Source organism: Gossypium raimondii, chromosome 13 (genome assembly GCF_025698545.1).
Source record: "Gossypium raimondii isolate GPD5lz chromosome 13, ASM2569854v1, whole genome shotgun sequence".
NCBI lineage: Eukaryota > Viridiplantae > Streptophyta > Magnoliopsida > Malvales > Malvaceae > Gossypium > Gossypium raimondii.
In genome coordinates, this window is record NC_068577.1 from 48,674,535 (window position 1) to 48,697,783 (window position 23,249).

Sequence of the window (23,249 nt, forward strand, 5' to 3'; positions counted from 1 at the left end):
TGGCCACACATTCATTCTTCATATGTTTTGCTTAATGTTCCGTTTATGTTGGGATCATTTGTACCCCTTTCTCTGCTTACACCTCAAGTAAATTAACTTATGCACTTTGATTTTAGAATTTTATTTTTGAAATTTATGATTCTTAATTTGCATTTAACTTTAAATAAAAGTTGTGTGTTTTATTTGTAGGATTTTAAACCCAACATTCAATAATAAAAATATATACAATATAAATAACCAAATGCATTGAAATTTAAATAAAATAACTATAAATAAATAAATAGATAATTATTTTGTAAAATGTTTAATTTCACAATTGAAATTAAAATTTACTACGAGTCTTTAAATTGTATAAATAAAATATATGATAAAATCTCAAATAATTATGACAAAATTATGGGAGTGATAGCCATACTTTGGCACTTCCGACGTAACATACAACATAAAAATTAAAACATAAGATAATAAATTAACGTATGAAATATTGTACAAGTATATAACATCTAGAACTTGATTTATTAAATTGAGAAATAACTTTCATATATTACTAAAGATAGATTATAATTTTTTCTTTTATCTAAATGAGTTGAATAACTATTCAGTTTATCATCTTCAACAAGCCATTGAGGAGATAAAAGAACATCCCAGCGTGATCATTATCTATTATACACTACCACAGCTCAATTCTTCTGGCGTTTGACAAAGGCTTCCATGATGATAAACTAATTTTAAAGAAAGGGATACAAGAAGAGAAATTTGGTCATTCATTCATGCTCTCTACAAATTTCTGTATTTACATTGAATATGGAAATCAATTGCTTTGCAGTGCAGCATAATTCGCCCCACTAAGCCCATATATTTACCAATGGCAATGAAATCTGGTTTACCCCGTCATATATACATGTTTCTTTACGATCTTACTTCTACAACATCGCCGTCTTTGAGCTCTGTGCTAGGCAATACCAGTAGACCATTAACTAGAACTAGCTTTCCCTCAAGCCCTGCTCTTCTTGCAGCATCTGCAGCAGTGCTGCCAGTTCTCAGTCTCATTATGTCACCATGAGGCCAACATATAATAACTACTTCCCCAAGAACAACCGAATCAGCGTTGTTTCTTGATTTTGCACCACCATCTTGTCTTCCAAAACTTGATTCCGACCGTAGTTTCTCTTCCCATTGAAGCATGGTCCTTAACAATCGTACCTATATAATTAAAGTCAGAACTCAGTACATTTCATTCTAATTAGAGGTGAACCGTTCAGGAAAAAAAATACTACCCCATTGCCACATGATTGCGTTTAGAGAAAAATAGTTTGTATTGTATAAGTGTACGAAAGGGGAAGCAATACATAAAATGAGGATCTTAGAATCACTCAAGTGGTAAAGAAATTAAAATGTATGCATGATTTGAGTAGTTAAATAGTTGAATACAGGTTCATATTGATGGTCTTAGGTTCAAGTCCCAAACAAATAGAGTTCTAGGTCCCATAGCTAACACATCAAAGTAAAATAAAAAAGCTTATTAGTACTGTCTTGCTAGAACTAGGAAAATTCGATCAATTGATAGTAGAAATCACAAACACCAATTCTATATTAGCAATGCTGTAAAGGATAAGGTTAACGAGAAAAGGATAAGGTTAACGAGAAAAGGAAAATAAATATACGATCAGGGAAAAAGAAATTAAATAATTCTGAATGCAAATTCAGGGATATAAGCATGTATTCAACTGGAAATTGCATGCTTGGAAACTGGAAGTCATACTTCAACAACTGAAAAATGTCTTTATAAATGTTATTGCAACCTAACCTTGCGGTTGATGCTAGCTTCAATTGAATTGGAAGCAACATAATCTAGGTTGGGCCTTGATTCAATAGATTCAACTGGTTTGCCTTCAAAAACAGCAGACATAACAGTCCAATATTCAGATTCTTCTTGATCAGTCAAATCGATCACTTGAATAAAGGTCGGCAAAAGACGTTCGAACTGGTCTTGCTGCATGGAAATAATTTTAATGAGGTAAGCAAATCTTCTCACAGTAGACCAATATACTGATCAGTTAAAGTTCTTAATGGTTTATTAAATATGTTTGCAAAGTTCACTGATGTGCAAAGTTCTTAATGGTTTATTAAATATGTTTGCTGTTGAAATTTTTGAGATGCTCACAAGACAAGGGACGTGCCATTGATACAAACATTCAAAAATGGAAACGAAGAGAAGCAGGTGAGAAGAAAAGAGAAATAAAATCAGGTAATAAAAACTTGTTCCTTTTCTTCAATAATGTCTCAAATGATTACCCAAAAATAGATTTTAAAGTTCTTGGATTCTAGATTGCGCCATTTCCTTATTCCAGAGTCCATGGAATTTTCAAATACCTCATCCAAATTGCAAAAACACACTAAGCAAGATTGAAGACATTTATTTTCCTCAATAAGTGCTTGGAAGATGTACCTTATGGTATATTCCGTCCCTACAAAGTGTATATTTCTCAAGGCAAGTACACCAGTCCCCATGTCCTGGTTCACACCACCACTCATCCGAAACCTGGTAAGCCAAAGTTGATATCAGCAAAGCAAGTCAGTAGTTTTAAAAGTTAACAAGTCATCCCACTTTCGATTATTCGACTATCAGAACATGAAAGCCTATCAAAGCTCAAGGCATTCTGAAGATTTAGATTTTAGAGGCCTAAAGTTACTGTGTTGTTCATATACTATAAAACCTTAGTCATCATTCAATACCACATCATTTTGCACATAACACCAGCTTTTCAGCTCCAATAAGAACTTAAAAGTTCTAGCAGAATACAACTTGCGAGGTTCTCCTCTTAAGTCATTTCAAAGATGGATTTTCAACAGCCTGGTTTTCTTTTAAATAAAAGCAGCAAGATCAAGTCCAACTTTGTATAATAGATGAAGAATCCTTATTTATCTCCCAGCCACCTCTCATTGGAAACAGCACAGTGATAAATGGGGCCCATTCTGTGACATATGTTTACCTCTGGGAAGTGATTATAGCATTATCCATTGCAATGTACTTGACTGAAAACAAAGATAAGCAGCGAAGCAAAGCACCTTTTTGTATAACCTAGCGTAAGCTTCCCATCGCTTTATTTGGAAAGAAGACCTTCTGTCAGCTACTGCTTCAGAAGCAGCCAATCCGAAGCTCACAGCAACAAGCAACTCTCTAGCCTCCTTATCTACTCTGTGGATGCAATTTCAAGCACCAGTTTATTAAATGTGAAGATTAGCAGGTACAAACAATAGAACATTAGGTATAGAGTTATAACATACTTGATTATAACTGCAGCAAGTAGGTTACTTCCTTCCACTCTGAGGACTGGATGTCCCACTTTCAGGGAGCTATACCTCTGAAACGACTCATAGTCCATGGAATTTTGATCATCCAGATCTTCAGGGAGATAGGATGATTCTTCTATTTCAGATTCATCCAAGACGCTTATGGAAGGTAAATCATTTCCAGTTTCTTTATAAAGCCAGTGGGCAGCAAGTCCATGTTCAGCATATTCATGCATTCTCTGAGAAAGTTTAGCACTACTATTAGATAATTGAATCTCAATCTCACCCAAGTGTGACATCAAATAAACCTGGAATAAGTTCTGAACCTGTGTACGGATCTGAACTTCCAGAGGTGAGGCATCAGGACCTTGTACTGCAGTGTGCAAAGACTGCATTTGGCAATGGAAAATTTGTCAGAAATGAGACCCAAAATATAGGCAGGAAATATATTTTGCTTTATGCTCCAAGTATGTGGAGAGCTCTTCTTGCAATTTCCCTTTGATTGATTAAAAAACAGAAAAATACAACCTAGTCATTGTTGTTTCATAATTACACATCAGGCATTGCATTATGTTGATTAAGTCAATTAATTATGCTTGAGTAGAAAATTTGTTTCTTGCAAGATAAAGACTTTTCAATCGAATGATTGGTAGATAAACTGTTTCCATGCTCCTATTTTAACTTTGAGAAAATAAGGAGGATTTACAGCTTAATCAACTCTATGAATCTAAGTTAAAATTTTACACTGTTTCTTGGTGCAAAATTGATGTTAACGAACCATCCAAAGCACAATTCATCCCTGAAACGTTCTTCAACTCACTTTAAGAGACTAAATAAGACTGTATTAGTTCTCACAAACAACTTTACAGCTACCACCTAGAATGGAGTATCAAAAGGCAGAACCTTGATACATACATTAATTGTCATAAGATGTGAAGCTTGTTAAATACATGTTTGGCCTTACATCTGTGGAGGACTATGTTGATATATTCATTTCTTCAAAAATCTATGAACATTTGCAAAATATTACCTGATAGCCACTGGGTTTTGGATTAACAATGTAATCATCAAATTCACCATCAATTGGAGTCCAAAGCCTGCAGATAAAGGATAGTTCGACTCTTATTTCTTTAAGAAAACGACATCATCATTGAGAAATACGGTTTATGAATATGTTAAAACTGAGAACTTCTACATTTGTATAAATACTGCTACCATAAGCCAAAGAAATTATCCACAAACATAAACTATATATTATGTTTTTTCTACTATATATATATCTTTCCAAAAACCCATGACATAAAAACTAAAAGTAATCCTAAACAAACTATACTTGTTAAAGATATGTGACCCCAAATTCTTGTAAAATAAAAATACAAGTAGTAAGATAGGAGAATCTCCGGCCCCCACACCCCGGTACGGTACAGGCTACACAAGTGAAATCCGTATAGAAGTATGTTTTCTCTATTTGATGTTGATTAGAATAAAGTGTTTTAACCTTACTGCATTACTCTTATTTGACTTTGATTAGAATAGGTTTTACAAATATAAATAGACGTAATCGTCTCTCCTCTTGTATCATCCGAATTCGATATAGTGAATTTTCTTCTCCTCTTCCCATGATTTTTTCCCAAAATGGTTTCCTTTTTACTATGTGTTCTATTTTTTTCTCTCTTTTCTTGCCATTATCGACATTCTTTTTTTTTACAATGCTAATCATTGAAAAATTTTCTATTAAATAAAATAGAACCAAATAAACACATTGAAATACCTATGTACAATGTTGAGAAGACTGTAGCAACATTGAACTGCCGGACCATGTAGGGTTCCATTCTTGTCTCCAACAACTACCCTCAGTGCACGTGCATCATATATTTTATTGATGCCGACATCTTTCCTTTTCATCTACAGGAAGATGAAAAAACAAACTAAACATGGGCAGATATTACAAAGGGATTTCTGAACCAGAATTCAGCTCAGACTGCTTGCTTATTTTTACTAAAAGATTTTAGAATCACATTTTATTTCTGGCTTGATTCATAATATAATTCTGAAAGGCCAAAATTAATGCTTCAAGGATCCAATGAATCATTACATTTTGACTGCATAAAGTCTCCTATATAGTATACTACATGTTGATAAGTGTTTACAAGCATAGAAGGTTCAGGATTCTTCATTTATTCTTAGATGTCTCATTACATTGCTAAAACCTACAGCTACAAGCCACAGCTACAACATAATAATAGTTTTACTCCAACAATATTAACCATGTCCCAAGCAAACTTTTAAACTAAGCTTTGACTACATATGATTCTAACAATACCCTTAAGCACTGTTATATCATTTTACAATTAAGAAACAAAGAATCCAAAAGTCAATACAAATACCTTAATTGTTACTCATACCTTGCTGTAGATACTATACAAACTTTTTAATCGGCTGGACAAAGTAACCTCCATCCCTGGGACATAACTGCAGCGCAAAAGAGCAGTATGAGAAAGCATGTAGAAGAAATGACCAAACTAACAATAGTTGCTCCTAGATACACAGGAATTAAAACTAATAAATAAACCAAAATAGTTTTGTTAGAAAAAAGTAAGAACAGATTATAAGACAAGCAAAACATACGAAATTGATATGAATAACTCCCTTTCAAGTGCCTCCTCACAAACAACAAGAGATGCTAGAGCAATTCCAGCATCCTGCACAACCTTTGGTTTTGGTTCCATCTCTGAACTTTTCCCGAGATTATTAAGAAAGTTAACCCGCTTTCTACGATCCAATAAGATGTCAAAAGGAACCACTGCTTCCAAAAGATCCTGCATGAATAAAACAACTGGAACTAATTACTTATAATTAAGGTCCCAATGTTACATTACATCACTTGCTTCTCTTCCTACTGACTCAACCCCCTCCAACGGTCCAACACTTTTTCTTCAGCATTGAAGCTTCCAGACGAGCTCACATGCTGTGAGAATAATTATTACAAACATTTAAAAAAAAAAAAACTGAATTTAGAGCCAGCCAATGCATCTAAGCCGTAGGAAATAAAGACTGCCTGGTACTTTTTGAAAGGAAAATTCCTCAAAATTAATATATTGCAATGATATAACGAGTATGAAACATTAGAAGTTCAGATCCTCAATTACGACCTTTTAACATCGGGTTTCTCAAATTCATCTCCTATTTGTTTCTCAAATTTTATTTTGTATTAAACAAAAGGTTTCCAATATAGTCAAGGAAGAGTATGAATCTTGTGCAGATTATTTGGTAAAGCACAAACAAACAATCTGACAAAAAATTAAACTACAAAATGCAACACTCACAAGAATTTGACAAGCCTAGTTTGGCCAGAAATTCTTGACAACAGCTAATAAACTACCACATGTTCTTTGCTAAAGAATCGAAGCAAACTATGATGTTCACTAATCAATATAGATGTAAACTGAGATAACTTTTGAAGATTACATGCTGAAGGTAGCCAGCGGCAGCACATATTAAATATTTTCACACTGTCAATGGTTCACTAAGAATAACACGAGTATTTAGTATATAAAATGAAGGCTAAAATGACCAAGTTTTTCTTTCTTTTTCCATTTTCTGGCAGGAAGGAAAAAACAACATTATGCATTAAAAACCGTCTATCAATGGGTAATTATTAAGATTGGCACAATCCTAATATATCGAAGCAAGCTTTTAGCCAACCACAGAGAGTTTAGAGAGCATCCAGACACAGCACACGGTTACCTTTATGCTAGTTATATCTTCATCATGCATAGGAGCTTCAACCTCATGTACTGAATCATTTCCCTGCATGGAGGACCAACTTCCTTTCGCAGATATTCGTCTAGGACATGTTCCTTTATTGCTAGGACTCCACATTGAAGCCAGATCAGCTCGTAGCTTTCTAAATATTTGAGGCTGCATCATAGTATTGATTAAAAAATTTATTGAAATACATAATCCAAAAGACTTCCCATTTTTAGTTAGAACTTAACAATAGTACCTTCCGACCAAAAAAGAAGAAGCTATCGTAGCTTTTCATAAAAGAATTTTAATTCATGACATTGATTACAATAACACTATGGCATACAGGTTCCCCCCCCCCCCCCCCCCAAAAATCAAAGAGTGCCATTTTTTTCTAATTCTTTATCCTTGACAATCTTAATCACACTATATGCAATATGGTTAACGGCGCATTCATCCTAAGTGTGTTGATAACATGGACCTAAAAGTCAATGCAAAATATTGCTGTTACTGCATGGATCTAAAAAGGCAATAAGAAGGCTATCTAACACAACCGTCAAGTACATTGAATTGCAGTTCCATATAGCAATGCCTGATCATGAAAGTAGAATCCATTAACTCATGCTATAATTGATCTTAAAATGTTTTAAGTGTTAGGACCCAAATTTTAAGTATTCAATAAATACGTTCTTTTTTATTTTTTGACTATAATCGGGAAAAGAGAAATATATTTCTCATATAGAAAAAAAATCAAGTGAAGCTTTCATGATTGAGATGTGCCAATTTAAAAACTCGTGCATGATATATGCATCCCACTTTCACATAAATTAGTTTAGATTTACTATAGTACTTCAACAAAAACTAGAGAGAAAAAGAAAAGAGAAAGAAGGCTCTAATGTTTTGGAGTCATAAATATAATACCACAAAATTGAAAAAAAAAAAAGAAGAAGAAGAAGAAGTAGAGAGAAAGAAGGCTGTAATATCACGTTAAACATCCAACCTAAACCCAGTTGGAAATAAGTAGAAAGACCAACTTGAAAGGCCAAACTAAACCCTAAACTTGAACATAATATCACTTAAAACTAACATTACAAAATACATCAAGCATGCCCGAATGAAATATATGTGCCACTAACAGAATAAATCATCCTCAACCTACATGACGAATGGAGTACAAGAATAAGGACTAAATCTGCAACGTAATATTATGAAATGCAATGAACATTTTAATAATATTAAGACTGAGCTCTCACTTCTACCATGAACTGAAATGGCAGCTCTATACCTGAAGAACTGCAAAACATAGATCTTCCAGCTCCGCCTTCAATGCCCACAGACCCAATCTGGAAGCTAGGGAACACCAAACAAGTAAGGTTTCTTGTGCAACAGCTTGAGCCTTAGCTAGTGGCAGGGCATAACTGTAAAGAATGATCACATCTTTGAGTGCACTTCATACAACAATATCATGAAGATTAACCTTAAAAACATTCAAGAATTATAGCACCAAAGATTTTGTTATAAATATCCCAGAACTTCATATACTGTGGAACAATCTCCTTGTATTTCTTCATAGGATGGAGAAAGTGTCCAAGCTGCAAGATTTGTAAAGGGCTTTACAATTTTAAATCCAAAAGATTCGAAAAACAGTTCTTTTTCTTAATTTCTATGAATTAGTTGTCTTGATACATGGGATGGCAGATTTAAAACTTCCTTGACCCTCCTTGGGAAGGTTAATGACAACTAGACCAATTTTAGTTGCTTTTTCAAATGAACTAGATAATTTTAAAAAAGGAAATCTGTTCTCATCTTATAATAAATCAAATAGGTAAATTTAAGAGACATTACATTGTTCTCATATTGTGAAGACGGTCCGCCAGTTTGATAAGCACCACCCTTGGATCATCAACCATTCCCAAGAGCATGACACGTAGATTATTAGCCTTAGAATCAAAAGAAAACAATACAAAAATCAGAATACAACAGCCTCTAATGCTTGTTAAGTACAACTTAAGTTATTCATTTTTCTATGACCATATATTATAGTTTCCTACCCAGCTAGTTCTTTAAGCGCATACCATCCCCATCCATACACACAGATAATTCTTGAAGATGACCACAAGAGCAAACAGAGCGCTTTGAACCATAACAGAAATTGACACTTCCTTAGAGGACTCCACACAATTGCTCCCAAGACCCTTATGAGATATCACAGTTACGTGTAACTATTATCACTTAGATCCTTGCAATATGCATTTGTACATTTTCCTACTTTTGTTTTCAATTTCCCTTATGTATTAATATTTACGTTTTGACCACTTCTTTTAAGTGTAAAACTATGGTTTTTAAGTTCAGTGCATGTTAGAGAAAGCACACAAAACCATTTCAACTGACCTCCCAACAACAAACACAAAACAAAACTAACTTATACATTGAATATACAATTTAGTCATATCAAAATATTCAGCTGATGTTTTACCTTATTGTAATGTGCAGCCATATAAATTATGAAGTTTCACCTAAGGTTTAGATTATAAATTAGTTTGTAAAACATTACATTTATCTGTTATAGTGGAGATTCTCCAACCACATACCTCTTCGTGACTAAGGGTACTCTGGTTAACATTTATCCTTCGATGTCTCCGTAGAAGCTGCAAACGATATATTAATCGCATGACTGTCTATATAGTGGAAGGCATTAAATATTACAATCTGAGGATCCAAAAAACAAAAGCATGACCATGATATTGCACCACACAGGCGTCAGGCAATTGAAGCAACTCAGGGGAGAAAAAGCAAAGATGGCAAATATTAACTAAGGTAGCTGGAAAAACAATAAGAAGAAAGGACAAGAATTCATAATTCAAACTTTCTAAAACTGACGGCAAGATCGTTATGGTTTCCTATCATTGCTATCAATTGATGAGGCATATCTTTCATGTACATAACATATCAGATATCAGATGTAAAACCCCTTCTGCATTTTGTAGTAAGGCAAAGGAAAAAAATAAGAGTTACTTTGAAAGAAGTTGTTTCCCGATAATTTATCCGATTTCCAATTGAAAAAAAAAAGATCTAATGGAAGAAAAACATGCCTAAGTAATGCTTTTGTTTTATGGAGTTTATAATATAGTCAAAGAGTTGATCGACACATCCTAGGAATTTCTGGTGAATACCATCTCAAATTTCCAGAAATCGTTATTTTTCAACAATTCATTTTTCAATTAAAAATGAGTTATAAAACTGATAAGTTGCTGGATCTTTACATGTCAACATAAGCATACTTTATGATGAAAATATAACACAACCATCAATAAGGTACTTATTTTCTTCTCTTATTCTTGTCTTTCAGCTTTAATTTTTCCTTTCCAGTTTAAAACATGCTGTTAGACCCTCCAAAAAATTATAATTCAATTCTGGCCCCAAAAATGAGTTTCCAGCTTCACCCCTGAAGACTGGAGTCAGCTCTCCAAGACCCCAGTGCGTCACCAACATAGGAAAAGGTGCAATAATAAGCTATCCTTATTAAAGGGCTAAGATACCACATAAGTAAGCTTACTGCTTACAAATACTTTTTAATGAAATAAAGATTTAAGGATGATAATCTGTTGACAGCTTATCTCAGCTAATCTCATTACTGATTTTTAGGGATTAGATTAGTTTAAAATTAGGATTACTCATTTAATGTATTGATTATGTTTCCTTAGTTAGGACTCCTCTTTTAGTATAAATAGCCATGTAAATTTTTCTGTTGAATATACAAGAGGAAAGAATTCATATTAACAACATGGTATCAAGAGCTTGAGAATCCAGATTTAGGGAGCCTATTTTTTCAAAATTTCCAAACCCTAAAAATGCCAATTTGGTACTCTCCATTTTTTGGCCTATTTTTTTTCTCACCGCCCCCTTCAACAGAGTCACAGTCTCATCTCCGGCAAAATCTCAAAATCCGGTTAAGTTTGATTTTCTAACCACCATCGTTGGCTTTGTTGTCGTTTCTCTGACCTTCCTTGCTGTTATTGGCTGTTGTGGTGCATTTTATTTTAGAAGAAAATGGCAGAATTAAAAAAGAATCCAACATCAAATTTTGTAGAGTCAGGTAATGCCTTTAATACTCATGTTAATATTGACTCATGGGTTATTGATTCTGGTGCGAATAGACACGACAGGTTCTTCTAAAAAAATTTTAAACTACTTCCCAAGTCAAACAAAAGAAAGTGTCAGGATAGCTGATGGGTCTTTTACTCCTGTAACTGGATCGGGTTCTGTCAACTGTACACCCAATATTAAACTATCCTCTATACTACATGTTTCTCCGGTTAACATTTTATTTGTTAGTGACATCACAAAAATCTGGCAGTGGATTCCAGGATCTTCAAACAGGGAAGAAGATTGGCAGTGGTAGATTGCTGGAGAGCAGTAGTGAATCTATTCAAGCCTTTTTTGGAGGTAGTAAGGTTATCAAACAATAAATAATGAAGTGGCATAAACAGTTAGGACACCCATCATTTTTTGTTATGGAAAAGTTATATTCCTGATTATTTTCAAAGACTCGGTTTGAGTCATTGTTTTGTGAAGCTCTAAAAATTTTTATCCTTCGAAAGAAATAATAGAAGTAATACTCCTTTTATGACTATTTATTCTGATGTATGGGGACCAACTTGACATACGTCATTATCTGGTAATCAGTGGTTTGTTACTTTTATTGATTGCTGCACTAGGATGACTTGGGTGTATTTGCTAAAATCGAAAAATAATGTGTTTACATGCTTCCAATCTTTTCATAAAATGGTGTGTACTCAATTTGATGCTGCTAAGATACAGTTTTTTAGAACTGACAATGGTACAAAGTACAATTTTGATACCTATTTGGAGTCTTATGGGATAATCCATCAGACAACTTGTTTCGGTACTAGTTCACAAAATGGGATTGCTAAAAGGAAAAACAGGCATTTGTTGGAAGTCGCCAGATTTCTTATGTTTTCCATGAACGTTCCAAAATCATTCTGGAAGGACACAATTCTTATAGCCGCCTACCTTATTAATAGAATGTCACTCAGAACCCTTAATTTCAAATGTCCTTTGAAAATTTTACAAGGTAAAAATAATTATACTGTTCCTCCCAGGATATTTGGATGTCTGTTATATCCATGATCGAAAAGTAGGCAAATTAGATTGACGAGCCCTTAAATGCGTGTTCATTAGGTATTCTCTAACATAGAAAGGTTACAAGTTTTATCATTCTCCTTCATGAAGAACTTTCGTTAGTATGGATGTTACATTTAGAGAAACTAAGCCCTATTACCGTACAACTCAATCACCTCTTCAGGGGGAGAACAATGAAAGAGAATAAGTCATACCTGACTAACTATTGAAAATCTTATTCCAAAAAACACCACTGTACAAGAGGAAGCTACTGTTCAAGGGGAGACTATTGTTCCAGAAAACACCATTGTTCAAGAGGAATTGCTCAAGGGGAGACTACCATTCAAAAAGAGATCATGCAACCTACTATGTGCCTAGAATCTTCCTCTTCTGGTGAGTTACCCCTAATGATTTAGATAAACCAACTATCCAAAGAAAATGTGTTAGATCCTGTACTAGAGACCTTATATCCAACTTTATCTCTTATGACTCATTATCCCTTCCCTATAAAGCTTTTTTCTTTTCTTTGTCCTCTGTGTCTATTCCACAGGATTGGCGTGAAGCATTTGAAGATTCCAAGTGGAAAGAAGCCATGGTTGAAGAAATGAAAGCACTAGCAAAAAATGAGACTTGGGAGCTAGTAACTCCTCTAGTAGACAAGAATTTGATAGGATGCAAACGGATGTTTATTGTGAAATACAAGTCTGATGGTTCTATTGAAAGGTACAAAGCCAGATTGGTTGCTAAAGGTTTCACTCAAACTTATAGTAGAATATCAAGAGACGTTTGAATTTGGTAGGATGCAAACGGGTGTTTACTGTGAAACACAAGTCTGATGGTTCAATTGAAAGGTACAAAGTCAGATTGGTTGCTAAAGGCTTCACTCAAACTTATGGAGTAGACTATCAAGAGACGTTTGCCTCTGTTGCCAAAATAAACACTTTTAGAATTTTGTTATCTTGTGCAGCCAACCTTGATTGGAACCTATAACAATTTGATGTGAAGAATGCATTCTTACGACTTAGAAGAGGAAGTATATATGGAGATTCCTCCTGGATTTAATAATGCAAAAACGCAAGGCAAAGTATGTAGATTGAAGAAAGCTTTGTATGAATTAAAATAATCTCCAAGAGCATGGTTTGACAGATTCCGCAAAGTTATGATCACTTTTTGTTATCAACAAAGCAATGCTGATCATACCCTTTTTATAAAACATCACAAGGATAAGATTACTCTTCTTGTTGTATATGTTGATGACATAGTAATGACATGAGATGATGAGGAAGAAATGGCTCCACTGAAACAATGTTTGGCTTAAGAATTTGAAATAAAAAATCTAGGGAAGTTACAATATTTCTTGGGAATTAAAGTTGCCAAATCAAAGAAAAGAATCTTCAGATCTCAAATAAAATACATCTTAAAGCTCTTGATTGAGATAGGTATGATAGGATGCAAACCTGAAAAATCACCTATAGAAAGCAATCATAAGTTTCAAGCTAGAATAGGAGAGTCAGTGGATAAAGAAAGATATCAAAGTTTGGTTGGTAGACTATCCTCGAAAGTCTCATATGCAGGCTGTCTTTCGCATTCTACGCTACCTAAAGTCTACCCCAGGAAAAGGTCTCCTCTTTTCTAAACATGGTCATCTCCAGATAGAAGCCTTTATAGATGCAGATTGGGTTGGATCTCTGGATGATAGGAGGTCTATATCTGGATATTGCACATTTGTGGGAGGAAACTTAGTCACTTGAAGAAGCAAGAAGCAAAGTGTGGCCGCTCGATCAAGTGCTGAGGCAGAATACAGAGCCATGGCTAAGGCGTTTGTGAGCTACTGTGGTTATTAAAAGTTATGGAGGAATTAAAGTTGTCAAATAAAGGAAAATTATCCTTATATTGCGACAACAAGGTTGCCATCAGTATAGCTAAAAACCCAGTACAACATGATCGAACAAAGCACATAAAAATTGATCGACACTTCAAAGAAAAAGTCATGTAGCCTCTGACAAACAATTAACTGATGTGTTCATTAAAGGACTTAACAACAAAAGCTACCATAATTTGGTGTGCAAATTAGGCATGTGTGACATTTATGCACCAACTTGAGGGGGAGTGTTGACAGCTTATCTCAGCTAATCTCATTACTAATTTTTAGGGTTTAGATTAGCTTAAAAATAGGATTATTGATTTAATGTACTGATTATGTTTGCTTCGTTAGGCCTACTCTTTTAGTATAAATAGCCATGTAAATTTTTCTGTTGAAAATACAAGAGAAAATGATTCATATTATCAAGATAATCCTACAGACAGAACAAACAAAAATGAGCTTTACCTGATTTATATAACTTAATCTAGAAACACCCGCTACCAACCTTGCTACATCATCACCAAACTCTGCTTCTATACTGAACAAACGTTCACATGTATCATCAACCACATCATGTAATATCCCAGCCACAACAGTGTCAACAGCCTGCAGCAAACTTTCCAGCCTTAGTTAAGGAACTAACTGAAAGTGAAGCAAGTTTCTTAAGCAACCCCGAAACTCTTAAGTGCTCCTTTTAGTAATAATAAGAAAGAATGCATTTTAGTAAGCATAATACTATATGAAATAAGTTTCCATACTGACATCAATTGAGTTTAATCAACTATCTACCCATGTAATCATTGGTACATAAGGACCAACTGCTAACCATTAACATCAAAATGGCTGTAGATAAATACTGATTAAAACATCACAATGGCTATTGCTTTTACTGTAAGATGTTTTCCTAGCCTACAACACTGAGTAATACTTGTAATGGTCCCCTAACTTCTCTGGAAGAGAGTAATGATCATATTATACTGGTCTACGGCTACAAGTATAAAGATGGATCAATGAAAGAAAACACTAGGCTGATGTGCTGAAGAATGAAATAAATACACCATGCATGCAGGGATGGAACCAGGATAAAACATTTGGGGGGTCAGCAAATATAAATTGAAATCACGGTTTGTCGTAGCCTTTTTGGCTCTCAATACCTAATACTTGCAGAGCCTAGAGTTTATTTTGAATTGAGAAAGTTTATTTTTTTTTCTTAAGTTAATTGGGAAGGGTTTGAAACTTTTTTTTTAACATGAAGCTTAAGCCATTTGTTCTTTTTTTTACAAGAAAACTTAAGTTGTTTAAATCTTGCAACTGGGCTTGGCTCTAATTGGGTCTAAGAAGTGGGTTGTGCTCGCCCCTACCATATATGTAGTGCCATCCCTGCATACATGCAATTTTTGTGAGTGCAAATAGCAGGCATATGGTAAGCTGATGGAAGATTATCAGAAGAACAGCATAATAAAGACACGCATAATATAATAAACTTAATAGTAGTTGGTTATACAGTTTCATACTCGTAAGCCAGTTGATGGAACCAACATAGCTAATATTCTTCCTGTGTGAATGCAATGCGATAAGTACGGGTCTCCTGTTTTCCTAAACTGCCCATTGTGAGCTCTTTTTGCAAATGCAATAGCTTTTTGCACCTGCCTTCACAAATTCAGTGTTTTAGTGGAAGAAGAGGACTATATGCAAGTCATACTCATGAGGCAACGAGACATGGCAAACCTTTGCCTCACTGAATATAGGATAGCCAGTCACATCAATTCCTTCCACTGTAAAAGAACCTGCACCATATTGACTGGCGTTGTTAACATGAAAATTGAGAGCAGAAAATATGAAGAAAATGATTCAGTAAGAAGACAGTGAATGATTTGACATCTAACAAGAAAAAGAAAGCAGGAGATTGTGATTGTAAACTGTAAAGAGGATAAATCACAGTCATGGTCTTGCTAATAAGCTACAATCAAGAATCAACAATTGGTGTAATAAGAAGGAACACAAGGTATCTAATGAAAATTATATCCTTTTCAATATGCTCAACCATGATTTCATAATTTTGAGAGGAATCAAAGGCAGAATCCTCTAGGCTCAAAATATGTAATACAAGACCTCAGGAAGAAGCTTAGAAATATGTAAAACATTTGTGACATGTAGATGCTAAAGAAAACAGATTTTAACGGTTTACATCCAAATAAGGTTCAATCAGACAAAAGCAATAATAGAAGGATAGAAGCTTATTTGGAAAATTCAAGAAAGTACTTAGTATATGCACAATTGTAAGAACTAGAGAAGAAAAAGTATACACACAGACACACCCCAACAGGAGGCTTGAAAACACTGTTAAAATTAAAAAGACAAAAAATAACATAGTCTGAGATCGTGAGGAGGTTCTTAATAAGCCAATCGTGAAGAAAGTACACACTCAGTACTCCCTAATCTGGAACTGCAAAAACCAACTTCTAGAGGATTGCCTAAAATGGAATGTAACAAAACTATTTCTAATATATAGAAGCACAAAATCAAGTAATATTGTAATATCCAGAACTGCATATAATTCCAAAGCAAAAAGAAATGAAACAGAAGGGTACCTTGTTGCTCCTCCACTTTGGGCCACAAGAAGTCAACCTTAGTGGAAAGACAAGCCCCGGAGGCTATAGCAAAGGCAGTAACAGCTACTTGGGTAATCGCAGAAGAGACGGCCCCATGGATGGTGGCACCAGAGCCAGAGGCAGCGGCAGCAGCTATGGTGTTAAGGGAAGCAGAAACAGTGAATTTCTTGGGAATACATCTAAACTTACTAGCAGTTTGGGGATAGAACTTCTGGAGAAAAAGAGGGGAAGTTTTGTGGACAAGAAACATTGTCTTGGAATGGATTTGGGATTGGCATGAAGATGAAGATGAAGATGTAACAAAGGGCATGTTCAGGTTTTAAAAAAAAAAATCATATGTCTGACATGATTCTTCTGTTTGTTGGCCTAGAGGGAGTTTGAGAGTGTTAGTTTTTTATTTGTGTGGATGGGATTCTTGGACTAGGCAAAAACGGTTGTTACCAAAGAAAAAGAAAACTTTTCCTGGAAAATCGATTCCAATCCTAAAAACTTAAAATTATCGAAAGGCAACAATTTGCTCTCGTTGAGAGTCGAACTCAAGACCTCCCGCTTACTAAACGGGTGCTCTAACCAACTGAGCTACGAGAGCTTCTTGACAGCGGTAATTATATTATTATGTAAACTTAGTTAGAAAACTTTCTAACGTTCAAAATTACAGCATGTTAATCGTGTGTTGTTGTACATTTGTAACATACTTTGCTTCGTAAATAATAAATATAAAATTATTCAAAAAAATACTTTTCTTCGACCAAGTAATAAAGTGCAAAAATAAAATATATTGCAAATTAAAACTCGACTATTAAAAGATGATATAGTTAAGAGGAAAGTACTAAAAATATATTCTCCCTCAACATTAAATTTTAACAGTAAAACCATTTTAACAGTAAAAATGGTTTTGGATTTAAAATTTTGAACCTTATTATTAATTATTGGAGTTAATTGCACCACACATCCTCAAACGATAATTTTATTATAAATTGGTCCTTAAATTTTAATATATTTTAATTATATCTCTAAATTATCGAGGTTTATCAATAATGTCCTTCCATTACTAAAATCGTTAATTTACCCGTTTATTGAGATGTCAAATCTTATGTGTCATGGTTTAAAATGAAAATTTAAAAAATGAATATTGTGAAAAAAATGTAAAAATCTTGAGTTTGAGGTTTCAAGTTTTACAAAAAATTTTATCGTTCACTCTTTTTTTATTTTACTTTATTCTTAGTTTTAACTTTTAAAAGTTATGTGGTAATTTTTATTGTTCTTTAAATTTTCATTTTAAATTATACCACATATGATTTAACATGTTATTTAATGGTTAAATTAACGATTTTAATAATAGAAGTGACTAATTGATATAACATTAATAGTTTGGGATGTAATTAGGACATTTTGAAATTTGGGGACCAATTTAAAATGAAGATCATAGTTTGGATATATGTAGTGCAATTAACTCTAATTATTGGTAATTTCACATTTTGTAGGACAATGAAAACAAAAGGGTCAAATTATTGAAAAAGGTTGATTTTGGAAAAAAAAAAAAAAAAAAGGATGGTTATTCGATTAATTAGAGAAATAGGTTATTTTTGCTTAATCGAATTTCATTGTGGCAAAAGCATGTCCCATAGGATGTACTTTCAGCAAAAATGTGTTCTATAAGGCATGTTTTGCCACGACAACATCCAACTCAGCAAATATGACTATTGAATCTCCAACGATGAAAAAAATGATAAAAATGTAATTATTTCCCGTATATATACCCAACCCTTCATTATTTTACAGATCATTCATCTCATCATCAAAGCAATCTTCTAAATTAATTCTCCCAATTTCATTATTTTACAAAACATTTATCCTTCAATTATCAATTTCATTTTCTAAATAAATATCAAAGTTTGTTTTCTTCTCTTGGTTTGATTTTCACCATCAAAATTTTATCAAGTAATTTAAGGTAAGTTATGTCATTTCAAGTGCCATGTATTTTTAATATTAGATTAATTTAATTTTAGGTTGCTTACGTCTATTATTTTGTTATAGTAAATTAAATGATATGTTAAAAAGATTCTAAATTTTGTTATAATCTATATTGACATTTTAATAAATTATTAATTTACTACTGTGTCAAAGATTTATATAGTAATACATTTTATTTAAAAAATATATAAATTTTTATAAAAATATATATTTAAAAATGGTAACATCATTGATACAATTGGATCACAAGCACATTTCTAGCAATCAACTATAAATGGAAAGAAAATGTTGTTAAATTTTTATTTTGTGAATATCATTATTAAATCAATGAATTTCATTAATATAATTATATAGTAATTTGAGAGTGCTATGTATTGATATTAATAGGTCGAAGATCGTATTATTCAAACTAATATATGCAATTTGCCATCAAGGGCACCAAAGGTGATGGAATCATATTTGAATTATGTCAGATTCTTGCATACGTCTCGTATGCTCAGTGGATGTAAATTGGAGCCTACTATTATCATTGCATTGCTAGATGGAGACCCGAGACTCACACATTTCATCTATCATGCGGTGAATGTACAATTACACTCAAAGATGTGGTGTTATAACTTAATTTATTGGTGGATGGATCAATCGTTACGAGTGTAACACATGTTAAGGATTGGAGTACAATTTACCAACACCTACTGGGAAAGGTATTTGACAAGTTTAGTGGTGGTCAAATTAGAATCAAATGGTTAGAAGAAAATTTCAAGGAACTCGATAAACATTCTACCAAGATGGAAAGGCAACAATTCACATGGTCATTTATATTGAGGTTTAGCAGAGGGAGTCTTCTAATGCTAGATAAATCCTAGACAAATGTACATTTGAGATGGCTCCTACAACTAATTAACCTTAAAGAAGACAGGCGGCTTAGTTGGGGTTCAATTGTCTTAGCAACATTATAATGAGAGATGCCTCATGCGACTAAAACTCCGGAAATAAAATTATGCATTCGTGAGCGTGATATCAATTATCAATTTTATGGCCAAAAGTAAATTTTCCTTACCAATTTCCACTCATGATAAGGTAAATATTATTTATTAAGTCATCAAATTATTTTCTTTATATAAAATAAGTGTTCAAGAATAATATTTTTGTTGAACAGGTCGAACAACGAAGCAAGCCATTGCAATATTTTGAGTGAGCTTGAAGAGATCCAATTAGTATTAGATTAACGATCAAAAGACGAGGTAAACTTTAATTTATTTCAGTTACAAAATAATAACGTAAGCATTAAAAATTTATTAAGCTTCAATATTTCTAATGAAATTTATGATTATATTTTGCAGTCCATATGGATGTCAAACGCCAATCATTTAATACAATAATGCATCTTGGTTGAATTTAAGGCAAACCTTAACATATGGTGTAACACCTCGAAAATTGATAATTTTATTGGGTCTAATCAATCCAACCTAAAAAATAAAATAAAATATGTCTTTTGTGAAAATTAAATTTGAAAATAATAATTCAATCTTTTAAATTTTTCTTGAATAGCTTAATCATAAAAAATAGACAAATAATAAAAAAATCAGTTAAAAAAATTAAATCAATTTTTTAAAAAAAATCCCATATGAAATACAAAATACTAATATGTAGGAGGTTAAGTAGCAAAGAAAAGAAAATCCAAGAGAAAAGATTAAAGAAGGGGAGATAGTAGGAAGTGAGTTCATAAAGTAAACAGGGGGTAGGATTTTCTTTGGCTTCTTTCTACTGAAGTTTTTTGAAGTTCATTTTTCTTTCTTTCATTTTTGTTTAGTTTGGATGATGATGCCTTATTTGATCCCCTTATGTTTTTGTCCTTGTCATGTTTTTGCTATGATACTAAATTACTCAACATTTTGGTTATTGATGCTTGTCTTACCTTACATTAACAATTAATTCTATTATTTTAATTCTTAGTTGAATAGTTGGATTGAAAGGAGTGTCGAGATTATATTGATTCAATTATTTTACTTGATGTGTTGTTATTTAGTTGACATGTTTTGACTAAAATTGTTAGAACTTTGATACGCATATCTTTAAAAACTATTAGCAACTCTTACCAAAGACTAGTCATGCAAGAATCAAGTTAAGCAAAAAAACTTTTAAAAGACTTGATATAATCAAAAGTCTCCTTATATAAAAGATTTGATTTGCAAGGAAGTTGATATTGAGAAGACCTTTACTAATATCGTCTTTTTCGAAGACATATTTAAAAATTACTTTTCAAGAGTTAGATATTCGCATAGATTACATTTTAACAAGTTACGTTATATTTATTTAAAAGACTGCTTATTTTAGGTTTAAGTAGAGTAACAAAGAACACTTGTTCATGGAGGAACTTATTTTCAGTGCATATTTGTGCAAGTAAACCATTTTGTTCATCAATTTACAACTAAGTTTTTAGGGAAAAGACTTGGTAAAAGCATGGCTTATATAGGAGTATAGGAGTGATGTTGCAACCTAAATCACATATTGCACCTTTTTAATGGATTATTCTCTCAACAAGTCCTATAGATGTAAGAAGTTTTTGAACAACATAATTAAACTTAGGTGCTATTTCTTATTTTATAATTGTTAATTAATCCAATTGCATCTGAATTTCTTATTTGATAGTTGTTAATTAAACCAATTGCATCTAAATAAAAATCTGGAAAAAAAATTCAACAAATTCATATATTACCATCCTCTTTCACATTTTCTCCAAATCTTGAAAATCTTGTAAAGCTGAAGAAAAGGAAGTAGAGATGGCATACGACAATGCAACAATCAAACTCCAAACCAAAGATTCCCACTGAAATTTGCTTTGGCATGCGCCTAAATTCAAGATGTGTTATGTTGTTATATAAATTTCCTTTTAGTTTTCATTGTTATTAATGGCATGTTTTATAGGTGAATTTGATTGCAAGTATTGTTCAAGCATTTGTTTAGTATTAAATAAGAGAATCATTTTTAAAATAATTTCAATAAATAAGAGAATATTCCCAAGCCATAATAAAGTATTAGGTCTATATTGAGATGCCAACGAACTTCACTTCAATTGTAATCTTAATTTCTCGTCCTAACAAAGATGTATCCATCCCACAAACACTTGCATCTGACAACCAAAATCATCAAGCTTCACTTGAAATTTGTAAGTTATTATTAGAGGAGATGAACAACGAACAGAATGGTCAGCTCAGCTCAATTCTCAACTGATTCACCATTCACCATTTGTTTGTTACTTTACAGTAAAAATTCTGGGACATTACTTGTATATATACTGAGGTCCTATGCTCCTTAACAGATATGACAATGAGAATATTTTCCCTTTTATATATATTTTCTGGTATGGTATTAGAGTAGCAGATTTTTTTCGCTTCCGATCATGGAGATTAGATCTACAGATCCGACACCTGGGAAGTCCTTTAATTCGGTTACCTTTGCTACCCAAAAGGTGGCGACTCTTATAGATGACAGTACTTTTCTTGCTTGGAAGTGGCATGTGCTACTTATCATCAAGACCCATCGTCTTTAGTCATACATCGATGGCTCAATTGTTGTACCACCTTAGGAGAATCTTGGCGATGACAATATAGCTGCGGAGAATCCGACATTTATTCACTATGAGCAACAAGATTCTGCTCTCTCGACATGGCTTCTTTCTACTATTAGTGTTTCTTTGCATAATCAACTTATTGGTTCTTCTTCTGCTGCATTTGAGCTCTGGTAGGCATTGAATTGAATCTTTGGTACACAGTCCACTACCAAGGCAATGAGGTATTGATCTCTGCTTCACAATTTTAAGAAAAATGACTTCTCTATGTCAGCATATCTATCAGGCATCAAACATCTCTACGATTCTCTTGCAAGCTGCGACCACTATGTGTCTCTTGAAGAACATCAGTCAGCGATTATTAACGGCCTTTCACTTGAGTTCGATCACGTTGTGTCCATTATCACCACACGTCAAATGCCTTTTGATTTACAAGGGATTACAATAGCCTTATTGGATGCCGAGGCTCGACACCAGGCTCATTTCTCTCAGGTTCCTGTTACTGTAAATCTTGTTGTAACTAAGAAAGACACTTCATTGCTTCCTGCCTATAATAGTCAACCTCTATCACAGTCTTTCCGTTCCAATCAAGTTTCTAGGTTTGCTCGTGGTCGCGGTCAAGGTCATGGCCATGATCGTTCAGGTGGTACGTCTCGACCACAATGCCAAATCTATGGCAAAATTGGCCATATGGCTTGTCAGTGCTTTTATTGCTATGACAATTCCTATGAAGATTCAGTGGGTGCTGTTTTTCACTTTGGATCTGGCTATATGGGATCAATTTCTTCTAGTCCTATCACTCGCACAAGTTTTGGCCCTTGTTCAGCCCACATGTGCTTCATAGATAATGGTTTTATTGGGCATTGTCATCCTGAAGCCCATTTTGTTCATAGTAATTCTTACAAGCCCTCTTTCCACTCTACTGTTTACTCATGTGTCTTCATCCACTACTTCCAAGCCTACTACCACAAGCATTGTCACAAGCATTGTCACTGATGCAACTTGGTATCCTAATAGTAGCGCCGCAGCTCATATGACTAAGGAT

At 33.5% G+C, this 23,249-nt stretch overlaps 1 protein-coding gene and 1 non-coding gene across 4 annotated transcripts; both read right to left on the bottom strand.

The window, feature by feature from the left end:
• Positions 1–741: 741 nt before the first annotated feature.
• Positions 742–17,105, bottom strand: LOC105783196 (uncharacterized). 3 transcript variants are annotated; one of them, XM_012608498.2, is made up of 18 exons: positions 16,639–17,105; positions 15,776–15,834; positions 15,562–15,693; positions 14,513–14,653; positions 9,633–9,689; positions 8,887–8,981; positions 8,327–8,459; positions 7,042–7,215; positions 5,923–6,113; positions 5,700–5,766; positions 5,066–5,199; positions 4,325–4,391; positions 3,621–3,683; positions 3,289–3,533; positions 3,070–3,199; positions 2,450–2,542; positions 1,808–1,993; positions 742–1,203 (listed from the first exon to the last, which is right to left on the bottom strand). In XM_012608498.2, exons 1-18 carry the CDS (start codon positions 16,967–16,969, stop codon positions 910–912), a joined length of 2,592 nt encoding a protein of 863 aa, XP_012463952.1. In that variant the 5' UTR covers positions 16,970–17,105; the 3' UTR covers positions 742–909. The 3 variants fall into 3 exon arrangements, with proteins under 3 accessions (XP_012463952.1, XP_052482291.1, XP_052482290.1); XM_052626331.1 differs by having other exon boundaries at positions 15,562–15,697; positions 16,639–16,722; XM_052626330.1 differs by lacking the exon at positions 9,633–9,689.
• A 69-nt stretch (positions 17,106–17,174) lies between these two features.
• TRNAT-AGU (transfer RNA threonine (anticodon AGU)) lies at positions 17,175–17,248 on the bottom strand. The gene has a single exon. It is a non-coding gene; the product is annotated as a tRNA-Thr (tRNA).
• Between the last annotated feature and the right edge of the window lie 6,001 nt (positions 17,249–23,249).

Coding starts and splice junctions, on each gene's coding strand:
- LOC105783196 (XM_012608498.2), bottom strand. CDS start 16,969: ATGCCCTTTGTTACATCTTCATCTTCATCTTCATGCCAATCCCAAATC. Junction 3,534..3,620: donor AAGTTCAGATCCGTACACAG/GTTCAGAACTTA, acceptor AAACTTTCTCAG/AGAATGCATGAATATGCTGA. Junction 2,543..3,069: donor ACGCTAGGTTATACAAAAAG/GTGCTTTGCTTC, acceptor TTGGCTTACCAG/GTTTCGGATGAGTGGTGGTG.